We start from the raw sequence: 16,343 nt of genomic DNA, 5'->3' as shown, positions 1-16,343 counted from the left end.
TCCCTGGACTTTCTAGTTTCCAAGAGCTCGGTCAACTTTGGGTCTCTTTGAGGCCAAAGTAGAGCTCACACTTCACATCACTTATGCTTACTGTGACCATCAGTCCACATCCCATGATGTATTTGGAATATTTTACAAAGGTGACTTACAAGCTCTAAGGATAACAACATAGCTGAAGTTTTTTTAGCTCGACTCAAAATTTACAGGGTACTAGTGGACATCACATGAAGGTAGATATTAAGACTGAATTAAGAATGAAGATCCCAGCTAGGCTCCAAATGGCTCACCCCTGTAATCCTACCTACTCAGGAGCGTGAGATCTGAGGATCACAGTTCAAAGGCTGTCTAGGCAGAAAAGTCCTTGAGTCTATCTCCAATTAACTACAAAAAAAACCCCAAAAAACAAAAAACAAAAAACTGGACATGGAGCTATGGCTCAAGGGGTAGAGCATTAGCCATAAGCAAAGAAGCTCAGGGACAGAGTACAGGCACTGAATTCAAGACCCAGGACTGGCATTGGAAAAAAAATAAATTAAAAAAAGACCGGATGCCAGATACCACTGGCTCATAACTATAATCTTAACTACTCTGAAAGCTGAGATCTGAGAACTGTAGTTCAAAGCCAGTTGGGCAGACAAATCAACAACACTCATCTCCACTAACCAACAAAAAGTCAACCACCACCACCACCACCACCACCACCAAAACGGAACTGGAGATGTGGCTCAAAGTTGCACCAGTGAAAAAAGAGCTGAGCAAAAGAGAACACGGAGGCCCTGAGTACACATGGGTACACACACACACACACCTTTGAAGTCATTACTTCAGACTCCCTTTAGTAAAGTCGTCTGACAAATCAAGAAAGTTGAGCTGGTGCTTGTGGCTCACGCCTGTAATCGTAGCTACTCAGGAGGCTGAGATCTGAAGATCAGGGTGTGAAGCCTGAACCAGCAGGGAAGTCTGTAAGACTCAAATCTCAAATTAATCATTGGAAATGGTGCTGTGGCTCAAATGGTAAAGTGCTAGCCTTGAACAAAAGGAGCACAGGAAAAGCCCCCAGGCCCAGAGTTCAAGGGTCAGGACCTGTAACCCCCACCCCCCCCCACAAAAAAAAGCTGAATAGGGGGACCAGGAGCATGGCCTAGAGGTAGAGTGCTTGCCCAGCATACACGAAGACCCGGGTTTGATTCCTTGGTACCACATACATAGAAAAGCTGGAAGTGGTGCTGTGGCTCAAGTGGTAGAGCGTTAGCTTAAAAAAAAAAAAGTTCTGCATATAACTATCACCTAGGTATTCGTTAATAAAAATGCAGATTTTTCAAGTCCTATTTGTGATACTACAACAGCATGTCTGGGACAGTCCCAGGAGTGAGAGACTAATACTCTAATATAAAGTGACTATATAGACTAATTCTGATATAAAATGAAAGATATTTATGTACATATACTCTTGAATCATGAAGGGCTAACCTTAGTAACAGAAAGGCAGGAAATTAAATCTTGGTAGTTTTTTAAAAAAATACAACCCCCCCCCAAAACCCCTATTTTCTTACTAGCTTATAATTCTCTCAGGGGGTGCAAATCCACTTCATGTTGAGCAGGACTCTGGGAAATATATTGGCATAAGAACAGTATCTACAGGTCACAGACTCAGCTCCTGTTTTTACCTGTCATGACCATATAACTACTGAGAAGACTATTACCAAGTATTTCTTAGTTTGTCTGATAATTATAGAAAATCTATCTGCATCCAAACTCAGTATGAAGTCATGGCTAATTATCTCTAAAAAGTCTCCCCTAATAATTCTATAAAATACTCTCATTTTGTGGTAGGCAGGGATAAAATTCTGTATATAATTGCAGCTTTTTGAGTAGAATCTTGGAAGCTAAAATACACTTCTAACCAAAGTTAGAACTTTGAAAAAGTTAGAAGTGTATTTTAACTAAAAGTTAAAAGGTGTAGTAGCATACACCTATAACCCTGGCACTTAAAATACCAGTCTGAGTTACTTCTTAGGACTCTGTTTTATTTTGTTGCAGGGCTTTAACTCTGAGCCTGGAGGTTGTTCCTGAGCTCTTCAGCTCAAGGCTATCACTCTACCACTTGAGCCCACAGTGTCCTTTCCACTTACAGATTTTTCATTCCCTGGGCTGGCTTTGAACCACAATCCTCAGATCTCAGCCTTCAGAATAGCTAGGATTACAGGTGTGAGCCACTGGTGATTGGGTAAGACCTTGTCCTTAACCAACAAAAAAAGCATAAAGGCTGTCTTTATGGGCAGGGTATTGCTGGGTGATCTATAATTTTTGGCTGAGTCACATGGCATCTTGTCTGCAGTGAAATGGACAGAATGGAGAATCATGTTAAGGAAAGCCAGGTTTGGAGGGAAAAAGTTGCACATTTTTTTCTTATGTGTATGCTAAAAGAGAAACATCTACACAACACAAAATCAGATATGTATTCATTTGTAACTGGGATTAAGGGAATATTGCAGTGGAATGCTTTAGGGCCACATAACACCAAAATACATTCATCTGTAAATAAAGACAGCAAATGAAACTTACTAAAAACTGAATGGAGGGGAGGGGGACAGGGAAAGTAAGATTAACTAGGTAGTCTACTTAAAATAATGTATATACGTGCCTGACATATGCAACAAAATGACTTTGAACAATTAGCTTACACCCCTTTCATACGGAAAGGGGAAGGACAAATGGAGGGGGTGAATATTTTTTGGGGGGGGGGAGGAGGGTCAGTTGTGGGGCTTGAACTCTGGGCCTGAGTGCTATCTCTGAGCAACTTTTGTTCAAAGATGGTGCTCTACCACTTTGAGCCACAGCACGCACCACTTCAGGTTTTCTGGTGGTTAAATGGAGCTAAGAGTCTCATGGACTTTCGTGCCTAGGCTGACCTCAAACCATGATCTTCAGACCTCAGCCTCCTAAATAGCTAGGACTACAAGTACGAGCCACCGGTGCCTAGCTGATCAAAATGTTTTATGTATGTGCGTGAAAATATAACAATGAAGTTCGTTGAGTGTTTTGGGAAGAGAATGGGTAAAAGACCACGATGAAATGAGTCTTGTCAAGGCCTATACTATGCAGATAATAAATATCAAAATGAAGTCACCTTGTACAGCTACTTGATGTTAATAAAAGTTAGGAAGACTCCATTTAAAAAACAAGCCAGATGTGAGGGTACATGAGGCCAACCCCCTGGCAGAATTTCAGGACTATCTGAAAAATGACTTCGTACAACAATAAAGGACTAGGAGTATGGCTCAAATGGTAAAGTATGTGTTTAGCAAGGGTCTTGAGTCAAACTCCAGTATTGCCCTCCAAACACCCCTGAAAAAGTGAAAAAAATAATTATACTTTCTAGTTCTGTATTGCTTGGAGAAGACACAAAAAACATGTTACAATAAAATGAGTACTTCAGGGTTCTTTTTTAATAAAACAAACTTGTCCCATCAATCAGTCCTTCCTCAGGGGAACAGTTTCCTCCCGGATGCCCTCTTTGGTCACAATGCAGATCCTGAGGGCATCCCCAGTGTACACATCCCTCTCTGCTGCAGAGATGAAGACATCTTTCACCAGTCGCATGGCTCTATCCAAAGACAGTGGGACATGTTCCACATTTTGCATGTTCTTGAAACCAACCTGGAGGGACAGGAGTTTGGGATGAGATCCCATGAGACATAAGCACAAATGGATGTTAAGAGATTTCCCCACCATCTCACATATCAGAAGATTCAATGGAAACATATTGTCATATGTCTTCTGAGAAAACTGAGGACTGTCCAGTCTTTGCTAAATTATACATGGCTGACAAATATTTACTGGTAAAGCTCCCACGAATTTTTTTTCTCCCAGTTCTGGGCCTTGAACTCAGGGCCTAAGCGCTGTCCTTGGGCTTTGTCAAGGCTAGAGCTCTATCACTTGAGCCTATGTATGTGATTTTTTTCCCCTATGAATGTGATATCAAGGAATTGAACCCAGGTCTTCGTGAATGCTAGGCAAGCACTCTACCACTAAGCCAAACTTCCCGGCCCAAGCTCCCACTCTTGAAAGGTGCAAAGTATCACAGCTAAGAGTCACAAATATCCCTCAACTAGGTCTAATGGGTGTGTGCACTGAATATTCCTAATGGGGGAAGAGGGGTGTATGGTATTAAGACAAAAGCAATACATCATTTCAGGAAAAATTAGTATTTGGGTGTGGTGAGGGTGATGAGAGGTGAGGCAAACAAGCAAAAGTCAGGAAGGTACATAAATCATTTACCACAAAAATGAATATGATAAATTAAGAAATTTAGCCCAGAGTCATAAACATTCAATATTACAGGTTTGAACAGCTAGAACATAAAATTAGGTAATCCAGAAACTGTGGGTAAGGAGAAGAAAGGTATTTACATGACCTCAGGTGAAGGTGGCATGAAGATGACTGAAAGACAACCAATTACTGTAAAGACATAAGAGTGGGTGGGGAGTAGCAGACAGAATGAAGCTGGGATGGTATAGATAGCACCCCAGGAATAAAAGTGGATGGCGGCACTGAATCTTAGTTGAGATAGGTGGAATACATGCTCATACCTGGTTGTCAAGCAGGGGCTGCAACATGGCACTTGCTGAGCCTCCGGCCTTGAAGGAGTCTCTCTGGTAGGAGCCAACTGGGTCAAAACTGTACACAGCTCCCTTCCCTTAAAGAAGAAAACAGTCTCTGTAAGGACAGTAGCAACCAATCACCACCAGAGCCATGTGAAAATAAACCCGGTCAAAATGTGACACAAAATACACTTCCAACTGGCTAACCAAATTTGCTAAAGGTCAGAAAACATTTACTGTTGTAAAAGCTGACAGCCTGGGTGCTGCAGATGGTCATTGCAGAATGTGTGGTCAGAGTTAAGAAGCATAAACCACGTGGCTAGCCTGCCACCCAAATTCATGTTCCTGAAGAGGGTCCTGTGGTCCTAGACATGTGGTTTTACAGACACACTGACCAATTGTAACCAAATGCTCAGGATGTTGCTTAAATATAAATTTCAACATGAACCTAATAGCATACTTTCCTTGTGCTAAATGTGTAATTGATCAAATTGTGTTTTTTTTTTTCCAGTAAAGGCAACTCATTTCTATATTTATATTTTTCAACCATATTTGTCTACACCTAAGGATGGGTAGACAAACCAATCAAAATGTTCTCTGAAACCCTATATGGGGGAGTACAGTCAAACAAAGAAAGTAAGAAAAGCTTCTAGAACAGAACGGGAAGAAATACAAAGCAGAGAGGCAGTAAAACTGAGTCTGGTTCCTTCTTATTCTACATTCCCCTTGAATCAGAGTTCACCAGGTCTCTAAACCTTCCCTCTGAGAAAAATCCAGTATATTGTTTTGTGACCTGACCAGTTATGTTATTCCAGGGAAGTTTGAACCCAAGGCAGGATTAATGCTGGAGAAAATGTTGGGCAGAGTTGGGCGTGGTAGCTCATGTCTGTAATCCTAGCTACTCAGGAGGCTGAGATCTGAGGATCAAGATTCAAAGGCCCAGAAAGCTAAAAAGTACATGAAACTAGGGGCCGGGAGTTTGGCCTAGTGGTAGAGTGCTTGCCTAGCATGCACACAGACGTGGGTTCAATTCCTCAGTACCACATACATTAAAAAAAAAAAAAGCGGGGGGTGGCGCCAGGAGTTTGGCCTAGTGGTAGAGTGCTTTCCTAGCATGCATGAAGACCTGGGTTCGAGCCTTCAGTCCCACATACATAGAAAAAAGCCGGAAGTGGTGCTGAGGCTCAAGTGGTAGAGCTCTAGCCTTGAGAAAGTCCAAGGACAGTGCTCAGGCCCTGAGCTCAAGCCCAGGACTGGCAAAAAAAAAAAAAAGTACATGAGACTCTTATCTCCAACTAATCACCAGAAGAGCTCAGGGACAATGCCCACGCCCAGAGTTCAAATCCCATGACCGACAGGAAAAAAAAAAATGTTGGGCAGTACCCACAAACCTGTCCTGGTCTCAATTCAAATTCCTCATATCCTTCCCTCATCTGTATTCCATCTCTAGGAGACCCAGGTTGGGGAAGATCTCTTTTGTGTTGCCCACTGGAAGGACTGCCTCGGCACTACACGCACAGTTCTTCAACAAATGCTTCAGTGTGATTTTTTTTTTAATCCTAAATTTGGGGCAGTCCTTTGATGGTACTCTTTTGTGCCACTTTCAGGGAGATTACAGCTACTAATTTTTCTGTACAGAACATAGAAGATGAACATTTTCCATGGTACCCGTGTCCGGATGTTTTAGCAGCATGTCATCACAATGGACTTTTCTAAAGAGCAGCACAGATCATTGCTGGAAGATTGTAGCTGTTTTTTGTTTTGTTTTTAAGAAACAACTGAAATCTAAATAAGAACTGGTGGAAAACACTAGTGATTTGGCTCTATGTACCTTTGTATCAAAAATAGGATGGAAACATCAGGTCTTAAGACCGATTTTTCTCTGGTCTTACTCTAACAGAAAATCAAAAGTGCTTCATAAAAGTCTGAATACACTATACAAAGTGCAGGTATCCCAAATGACTTTTAAGATAGTAGTTTCAATAATTCTTTTCTTTTGCCAGTCCCAGGGATTGAACTCAGGACCTGAGTGCTGTCCTTAGGCTTTCTCAAGGCCAGAGAACTACTACTTGAGCCACAGCACCATTTTCAGCTTTTTCTACCAAGGAATCGAACCCAGGTCATCGCACATGGTAGGCAAACACCCTACCACTAGGCCAAACTCCTGGCCCGTAACCATTTTTTTTTTCTAGCACATTAGGGTTGTTACATCTCACTTAGAAATCACATTTAGATTTGCATACCCAATGCTATGGACATGGTATTGGAAATATAAACACAACTACATAAGACATAAAAATTTATGACTCTATAGACATAATGTTTTATTACATGGATTAATATGTATCTATGACATGCAAACCCTCAGACTAATTTTAATTATGTTCTAAAATCTAGGTGCCAGTGATTGTATACATAGATTCCCTTCTTGAATACTTGTTTGTTAAATACGTCATTTGAAATATGTTGTAAAAATCAATGTTAATAAATTTTTTTTTTTTTTTTTTTTTGCCAGTCTTGGGCTTTAGCTCAGGGCCTGAGCACTGTCCTTGGACCTTCACAAGGTTAGAGCTCTACCACTTGAGCATCAGCACCACTTCCAGCTTTTTTTTCTATGCATGTGGTACCAAGAAATCGAACCCAGGTCTTTGTGCATGCTAGGCAAGCACTCTACCACTAGGCCAAACTCCTGGCCCCCAATGTTAATGAATTCTTTAATAAACAATAAAAAAAGAAATCACATTTAGGTCAAGCTTCTCTAGGTCACATCTTTCTATGTGATAAAAATGCTAATAAAGCAGGATACCAATGGCCTGTAATTCTACCTACTCAGGAAATAGATCTGAGGATCATGGTTCTAAGCCAGCCTGGTAGGAAAGTCCATGAGATTCTACCAAAAGACTCTACCAAAAAAGCCAGAAGTGAAGCTGTGGTTCAAGTGGTAGAGTACTAAACTGGAGCAAAAAAGTTCAGGGACAGGTCCTAGGCCCTTAGTTCAAGCTTCAGGGCACATACAAACACAAAAACGTTTATTACTATGATCCAAGATTGTGAGAAAACAATGAAGTAACCGGAATTGGCTGTTCAATGTACAATACATACATAACTTGCTATGTGACTTTAGATGTCATTAAATACACCTAAGGTTCTGGTCTAGAACATGTTACATGTTCTGGTACATGTCTAGAACATGTTACCCCTCTCTAGGCCAGAAAGCAAGACTCTACCTTCTTCATCAAGTCCACCGATGATGTTGTAAACATAGTATGGAAAGAAGCGCCTCGAGTACAGGATGGTGGACAGCATTGCAGCAATAGCCCCAGTTGTCATGGCCTTGTTATTGGAATGCTTGTACATCTGCATGATTTGACAGAAACAATAAGTATGTGGAGTTAGAACCTGTCAGTCTACAACAAGTAGGTGGTAAAAGCATACCTCAGTGAAAAAGCAAAGCTTACTATTTCTTTCATGATCAGGTAACATAATATTACTGGAATTAATACAGAGGGGGCTATACTTTTTTTCTAACGGGAAATAATCTGAAATTTGCCTTCAAGTGATTTGAAGAAGCTATTTTCCCTGCTGTCTTCATTCTAGTTTAAGAGTAAAGATAAAAAGCAAGGTATATGAAATGATCAGTTTTCTGATGGTTAACTGGAGATTAAGAGTCTCATGGTCTTTCCTGCCCAGGCTGGCTTCTAACTGCAATCCTCAGATCTCAGCCTCCTGTCTACTCTGCTAGGATTACAGGTGTGAGGTACCAGCATTGGGCAACAGTGATTTCTTAATCCTATATTTTCCATGCTTTGAGGAATCTAAATTACTCAACTGCTAAATTTCATAAACTTTAAAACACTGTATTGAAGTCCAATAATTTTTGTCCACCATTCCTAAAGGGAAACATAACAAGCACTATAAAAGAATGAGTCAAAATGCAGAAAACATTAGAAATGAGCTCTATTACCTATAATAGTCACTGATTTGTAGAATTACTTCCTAAAAAAATAAAGCATACATTACAAATCACTATAGACATGTACACACATATAATGTATGTGTATGTGATATATATGCATGTCAATAAATATAACTCCTGAAGCTTTCAATGTAAGTGAAGGTTCTAAACAAGTATAAATTATTAAACAATCATTTCTTTGTAGCCAAAAAGTGAGTATCAGTTAAGGCATAGTTGTTCCAGTGAAGATGTCAGTCATGAGTCAAGTCTAAGTAATTACACAGGCCAACATCCCCGGTTAATCTGTTCCTCAAAGTCTGCCAGGTGGAAGGCTATCCTCCTCATCCATACTCCAGGTTTCTTTCTATGTCTTGTACTGATCTAACTTTTAGGAAGAAATTTCTTGTGAAAATCAATGTACCTGTTACATGTAGTAAAGCTCATTTCCAATTTTCTGCATTTTGACTGTCATTGCTTGTATGGCACTTTCAGGTTTTTCTTTAAAAAGATGCTAGACACAAACTCAAGCACCAGTAGCTCAGGCCTGTAATCTTAGCTACTCAAAAGGTTGAGATCTGAGGATCATGGTTCAAAGCTAGCCCAGTCAATAAAGTTCATGAGACTCTGATCTCCAATAAGTTACCAAAAAAGATGGAAGTGAGAGCACCAAGCCACAAGCGAAAGAAGGAAAGAAAGAAAGAAATGCTTGATGCATAACTTACAAAATGGATGTAACTTAAAACCTGATTTTCTGTAATTTTTGTAAAATTTCTCTTTCAGTAGAAAGGTATGAGGGAAAGGCAGATTAGTGAACAGTGTTCCTAACTATGCTTCTACTACAGAGTGACTAGTTTTGTTTCAGAGAAAAGAGAACCTTCAGAAGAGCTGTCTAGAGGTAGTCATGGGTGGCCTATGTCTGTAATCGTAGCTCTTCAGATGCCTGAGATTTGATAATCAAGGCTTAAAGCCAGCTAGGGCAGACAATCCCAGAGCCTCTTATCTCCAATTAACTTGCAAGAATCTCTATGTGGAGCTGTGAGCCAAAAGCCAAGCAAGAATAACTGGCCTTGAGTTCAAGCATCAATACCAACAATTACCAAAAAAATTTTTTTCTTAGCTGCCAAAGTTAGAGAACCCCTATAGCACAGAGGTTTTAAAAGATGGAACGGGCTACAGTTTTATGTCATATGACTGCAATTGCCTATGTTGATGGTTTTGCTTCATTTCTAGGATAAGTTAACAATACCTGTTAACTTGGTGTCTCTTCAGCTATTATCATGTCACAGTAGTCAGCAATAATTATGTCACAAGCTTAAAATAATTTAATTAATTGTTAATTTTCTATAGAAAAGTATCTACCTTTAGTCTTGCTTCAATAATCTTTGTCAGGGTAAGACAGTCTCCATGAAAACCACTGCATCCAATGACTGTTCTGTCTGTTCTACAAAAAGCACATTTCATGAAAAAATGTTGATCAGACTGTAAAGCAAGCAAAGTACACTTTGGGGAACTTTAAACTTCAAATTCCCATTCCCATTTTCCCCAGACAACTAGCTGACCCTTGTGGGGCAGAGGGTCTACATGCCTACCTTTTCCCAAACAAATTTCATGGACCAGAAATTAATAGAAAAAAACTGTAACTATAAATTTACTAAACAAAACTTAGGTAAAGTTTTTACAATCTTGGGCTGATGATAAATTATGACACAATCCAAAGACCACACAGAATTTCCTTACAAACTTCTACAGTTAAAAAAATTATATACATACATCTATTTACCTACCTACCTACCTACCTACCTACCTACCTACCTACCTATCTATGATGAACAGATAAAATGATATATTGGGGGACTGGGAAGGTAGCTTAGTGGTAAGAGTGCTTGGCTACCATGCATGAATTCCATAGCACCACATACACAGAAAAGAAGCCAAAAGTGGTGCTGTAGCTCAAGTGGTGTGTGTGTTACCAATATATATTTACAGCAAGAGGAGTGAGAGCCCTCAGAAGGATGACATCTATAAAGTCATGTTTTAAAATTTTCTTGATGGGCCTGGCACAGTGGCTCATACCTGTAATCCTAGCTACTCAGGAGGCTGAGATCTGAGGACCAAGGTTCAAAGCCAGCCCTGCTGTAGTCTGTGTATGTGGTACTGAGGAATCGAACCCAGGGCTTCATGCATGCTAGGTAGGTAGTCTACCACTAGTTCATGCTCCTAGGCCCCTTGGTTTTTTTTTTTTTTTGTATAAGAACCCATGAGGGTGGGATGAAGCTCAGTGGCAAAGCACGTGTCCAGCAAGCACAATGTCTTAGGCTCAATCCCCAGTATCCCCCCCCCCAAAAAGACAAAAAAAGTAGTTAACACCCCCCAACCTCCAAGAACTCATGAAACAAACCTCCCTAACAAGTAGAATCTAGTGTAGCATTTCAATCACAGATAATAGCATCCTTGGAAATATTTACTTACAATTTGTAACATTTGGGGCTGTCTCTTGTATGAATGGAATATCCTTCACTCAATCTAGTGTCAGAAGCAACAATCGAAAAATCTTCTCCAGCAATGGCCAGAACAGTACTGAGGAGAAAGAAAAATTAATTAATTCTTCTCAGTATCAGGATTCTTCCCAGTAGCAATTTCTAGCTTTTCAAATGGGAGAGTGCTCCAAAGAAGAAAAAAAATTTAGTAGCTAAAATCTATATGGGAAAGTAGAATTCAAATGGAAGATGAAATAACTGGGTTGAAGAAAGGACATAAAGCTACAAGTCATCTACAAAATACCTAATTTTAAACCAGAGGAAAGGCTCCTTGGCAGGAGGGACCAGGAAGCCACAGTATTTTATGTTTATGTGGTAGTGATGACGCAAACCCAGGGCTTCAGGCATATTAGGCAAACACTGTACTACTAAACTATATTCCCGACCCCTATTTTGATTTTTATTTCCTAGGGTCATGGGGCTTGAACTCAGGGTCTCTACCACTTTGAGCCACAGTGCCACTTACAGGTTTCTGGTGGTTAATTGGAGGGAAAAGTCTTTTGGACTTTTTTGCCCATGCTGGCTTTGAACCTAGATCCTCAAATCTCAGCCTCCTGAGTAGCTAGGGTTACAGGGATAAGCCACCAGAAAAAATATGTTAGAAGTGGGACAGACAATTATGACATACACACTTTTAAACTCAGACAACTAGGGTGATAGCATAACTGTAAGGTGTAGGAGAAAGGGTGGGTGAAAAGAATTAGCTTGTTTGTAATATTTTATTAACTTGAATCATAGTGAGACCAGAAAATCCAGGTTGAAAAAAAATTCACTCAACAAGTAAAATTAGAGAAACAGACTTGGGAATTATTCTCCTAGGGACATGATGAAGTAGCAAGGGAACTTGGACACTATTAAGTCTTTCAGAGGTAGAAGTTACCTGTCATGAATGTTTCTCAAAGATAGGAAAGGGATGATTTAAGAATTTGAAAGTTAAGCCAGGCTTATCTTTCCTAGCTACTTAGGAGACTGAGATCTGAAGATCATGTTGAAAGCCAGCCAGGGTACTAAAGACTGTGAGACTCATATTCAAGTAACCACTAGAAAATTGGAAGTGCTGCTGTAGTTTAAGGGGTAGGGCAGTAGCCTTGAGTTGAAGAGCTCAGGGGTAGTGCCCAGGCCCAGATGATGACAACAAAAAAGGAAAGTTATTAATAATTGTTAGGGGGTAATGGCTTACAGTAAATTACAGTAAATTTTACTTGCTAAAAAGCAAGTGTTTAGTACTGCATACTAATACCTCGATAATTCTACTTGGAAAATTTACAATGGCTTTATGAAATGGTTCTAATAATTCCTTACACTATAGATAAGAAGCCATCACAAAGTGTTAAGAAATGTGCTGGAAAGGCACACAAACTCAGTGGGGAAAAGGTTATGAATGTAAGATCTGGTTCAATGCATACGCGTTCTGCAATCAGGACAACTCAGCTACTAACAGCACCATAAAGCTAACACTAATCCTCTTACTTTGAGAATTAAGGCAATGGCATGTAGTTTACAAAATGTGCTCACTTTTCCCCTAAACTTAAGATGATAAAAAATTTAGCCTCAAAAAGTTAAAGGTACCCAAGCACTACATTGGCTTTAGTGGCAAAATCAAGGTTAAATCTTTCACTCTCCAAAAGTCTGCATATTCAATTTTCAATATTTAAAATTCTGGAGACCATACATGATCGCTGACTTCTATTTTCTTTCTTTTTTATTATTTTGTGTCATGGGGCTTGAACAAGTCCTGGCACTGTCCCTGAGCAGTTCAACTCAAGGCTACTGCTTTACCCTTGAGCCAAACCCCACTTCTCATTTTCTAGAGGTTAATTGGAGATAAGAGTCTCAGGTCCTTTAGTGCCTGGGCTGGCTTTGAACCTTGATCCTCAGATCTCAGCTTCCTGAGTACTAGTATTACAGTTGTGAGCCACCTCGCCCGCTGTCTTCCATTTTCTTAATGAACCCTAGGTCGTTAGAACTGGTTGTATATCTTTTAACCTAAAAAGTTAGATTATAACTACATTAATTTTATAACTTTTCATTGTTAAAAGCCCTAAACAGTATCTTTCTACAACGTTAGTTCTACTAAGGAAAAGCATTTGAAGGTAAAGTGAGTAATTAAAAAGGTAAAATAACCTGCAGAAAAAAACACATTCTAGGGCTGGGAGCAGTGCTCGCCTAGCATTCAGGAAGCCCTGGATTGAGTGCCTGGACCCACAGACACAGAAAAGGCCGGAAGTGGCGCTGTGGCTCAAGTGGCAGAGTGGTAGCCTTGGGGAAAAAGTGTCCAAGGACATTGCCCAGGCCCTAGGGCCGGATAAATGAATAAATGGATTTTTAGCCAGCCACCGGGGGCCTGTAATCTTAGCAACTCACCCGGCTGAGATCTGAGGACTGCAGTTCAAAGCCAGCTTTAAAGTCCGTGAGACTCTAAAATTAACCATTTCAAAAGGCCAGAAGTGGAGCTGTGGCTCACGCGGTAGAGGCTGAGCACTGCTCCTCAGTATAAAAGCTCGGGGGTAGCGCCCAGGCTCTGAGTTCAAGTTTCAAGCAACAGGGAGCTAGCCCAGAGGAGCCTCGCCAGAGCTCGAGGCCCCGCGTCCAAGCCCCCAGGACCGGCAACACAGCAGAACACGAATCGACCACGTTGTGTCGACCCAGCCACTTCCACTTTCCATTTGGAATTACTGAAACAGAGACCAGATCCAACCACGCAACGAACAACTAGGAACACGTCAGGACCCATCTCTGCTCTCCCAGCCCCCGCTCAGCGAGGAGCAAGCCGCCTCCGGAGCGGAGTCGCAGAGCAGCTGGCGCGGCCACCTGACCCCCGGGGTCCCAGGCCCGGCCCCCGGGAGGTCGGAGCCCCAGGCCGCGGCGGGAGGCCGCGCTGAGGAGGGAAGGGGAAGGGGGTCGCAGGTCCGAAGCCTTTACCCTCCGTTGAAGGCGTAGGGCGAGAAGCGGAGCTGCACCGGGCCCGCGGCGCAGTGCGGCTCCATCCCCAGCTCCAGGCCGGGACCCCGGGACTTGGCGGCCGTAGACAACATCGCGCGGGACGCCTGCAGTCTCACGCAAGATGGCGACGCCCGCCGGAAGTCGCCCGCTTCCGGGCCCTCTATCCCACAGTCCTCGTTGCTCGGGGGGAGGTGGGGCTGTCCTTGGTCCTCCACTGGAGGACCGCCCTGGTCCTCCGCGGGGCTGCCAGTAGCCTAGCGGCAGATGTGGAAAATTCACTCTGGACCAGGTTTAAAAGCCTAACCGTACCAAAAATGTGGCCTTGCCGGCGCGGATAACTCACGCTGCAATCCTAGCTTCTCAGGAAGTTGAGTCCTGAGGATCCTCTCCAGTGAACCACCAGAAAACTGGAAGTGGATCTGTGGTTAAGAGGTAGATCCCTGTCCTTGAGCACAAAAACTCAGGACAGCCCCCGGATGGAGTTAAAGCCCTATGACTGGCACAACAAAGAGGCCACACTACGGATCAATGGCAACTTGAATGACCTATGCTAGCAGAGCATTTTTGAAAAGAATGGTTGATAGTCATATCCCAAAGCCCTGCAAGGTTATCCCCTAGATAGAAGGCACACACAAAGTTGTTCTCAATGACCCAAATGGACACAAACTAAATATAAACAGAATGAACAAATTAACTGAGGTATACTTGTGCAATGGTCTTGTCACAGCAAAGAAACTAGCTACAGCTAGAAAGAGAGGACCTATTAACATGGATATGGCATATAAACATACTATTGAGGAAAAGAATACATTGCTTAGCAGCAGTGTGGAATGAAAGGGCTCATTTAACCCTAAATGAAAAGGGGTGTTCTGGTGCTAACAATATCTTTCTTTCTTTCTTTCTTTCTTTCTTTCTTTCTTTCTTTCTTTCTTTCCTTCCTTCCTTCCTTCCTTCCTTCCTTCCTTCCTTCCTCTTTCTCTTCCTTCTATTTCTTTCCATTTCCTTTCTTTCTCTTTCCTTCCTCTCTCTCTTTCTCTCTCCCCCTTCTTTCCCTCCCCTCCCTCACTTCTTTCCTTCCCCTCCCTCCATCTCTCCTCTCTCTCTCCTTTTTCTTTTCTTGTGTTTTCTCAAGGCTAGCACTCTACCACCTGAACAACAGCACCACTCCCAGTTTTTTCTGTGCATGTGCTACCAGGGACTCAACCCAAGACTTTGTGCATGCTAGGCAAGCACTCCACCACTAGGCCATGTTCCCAGCCCCAGTATGCTGTTTAACTGTTAATCTGTACATCATACATTTCTTTTATTGGAGTAGAGGTTGCACTGGGGCGTGAATTCAGAGACTTGTACTCTGGTTTGGCCTTTTTCCACTAAAGGCAGGTATCCTGCCATTTGAGTCACACCTCCATTTCCTTGTATATTTCTTTTGTTGTTGTTGGTTTGGGGGCTTCAACTCAGGACCTGAGCTTTTGTGCTCAAGGTTAATGCTGTACAAATATTGTATTGTTCTTTTTCAGGTCTAGATCTCTCCCTTGTATATTGTTAATATACAAACACCAGGAATAAGTCTAAGAACAGGGCAAATGTCTTACTTGGCATGAGATGGTAGTAGCAGATTAGAATGTAAATGAACTTTTTTTTTTTTTGTTGGTAAATCCTGGGCTCTGTCCCTGAGCTCTTCAGCTCAAGGCTACCGCCCTACCCCTCAGGCCAGAGTGCCACTTGCGGTTTTTTCTATGGTTAACTGGAGTCTCAGTCTTCAGTGCCCGGTCTGGCTCTGAAGTGCCATCCTCAGATCTCAGCCACTTGAGTAACTATGCTTACAGGCGTGAGCTTTCGCGCCGCCGGCCTTAGTAAATGAACTTTTAAGCATCAGCTGCCTGTTGTTTTTTTTTTTTTTTTCCCTTATCTTACTCTTTTCAAGAGTAACCAGCCAGGCGCTGGTAGCTCAGGCCTGTTCTCAGGAGGCGGAGATCTGCCTATCTGGTTTGAAGCCATTGGGCGCAGAAAAGTCTGGGAGACATAGTTCCATTAAACTACCCAAAGAAGACGTCGGGCTGTGGCTCAAGTGGTACTGCGCTAGCCTTGAGCAGAAAGGTGTCCGGGACCAAGCCCTGGCCCGAGTTCAAGCCCGGTCCCGCTGGGCGCTGGGGGGGCTCGCCTGTACTCCTCACTACTGTGCTCGGCCAGCCTAGGCAGAAATGCGATCGGTGCAGTTAGACAGCAGGAAGAACTGCTTCTAAGTCTGGAAGTGGAGCTGTAGCTCCAGCGTGGCTTCAGGGCTAGGCCGAAGCAGACACGCGG

The 16,343-nt window shown here is 42.2% G+C and overlaps 1 protein-coding gene across 1 annotated transcript; it reads right to left on the bottom strand.

Annotated features, from left to right (window-relative positions):
• Nucleotides 1–3,427: 3,427 nt before the first annotated feature.
• Psmb1 (proteasome 20S subunit beta 1) lies at nt 3,428–14,174 on the bottom strand. The gene is made up of 6 exons (XM_090337796.1): nt 14,019–14,174; nt 11,029–11,136; nt 9,919–10,000; nt 7,832–7,961; nt 4,593–4,699; nt 3,428–3,660 (listed from the first exon to the last, which is right to left on the bottom strand). The coding sequence occupies exons 1-6, from the start codon at nt 14,129–14,131 to the stop codon at nt 3,475–3,477; spliced, it is 726 nt and encodes a 241-aa protein (XP_090193922.1). The 5' UTR covers nt 14,132–14,174; the 3' UTR covers nt 3,428–3,474.
• Between the last annotated feature and the right edge of the window lie 2,169 nt (nt 14,175–16,343).

This window comes from Megascapheus bottae, chromosome 8 (genome assembly GCF_031878675.1).
Source record: "Megascapheus bottae isolate mThoBot1 chromosome 8, mThoBot2.hap1, whole genome shotgun sequence".
Lineage (NCBI taxonomy): Eukaryota > Metazoa > Chordata > Mammalia > Rodentia > Geomyidae > Megascapheus > Megascapheus bottae.
Note: the sequence above shows the minus strand (reverse complement) of the source record. Positions and strands in the feature narration are given on the sequence as shown.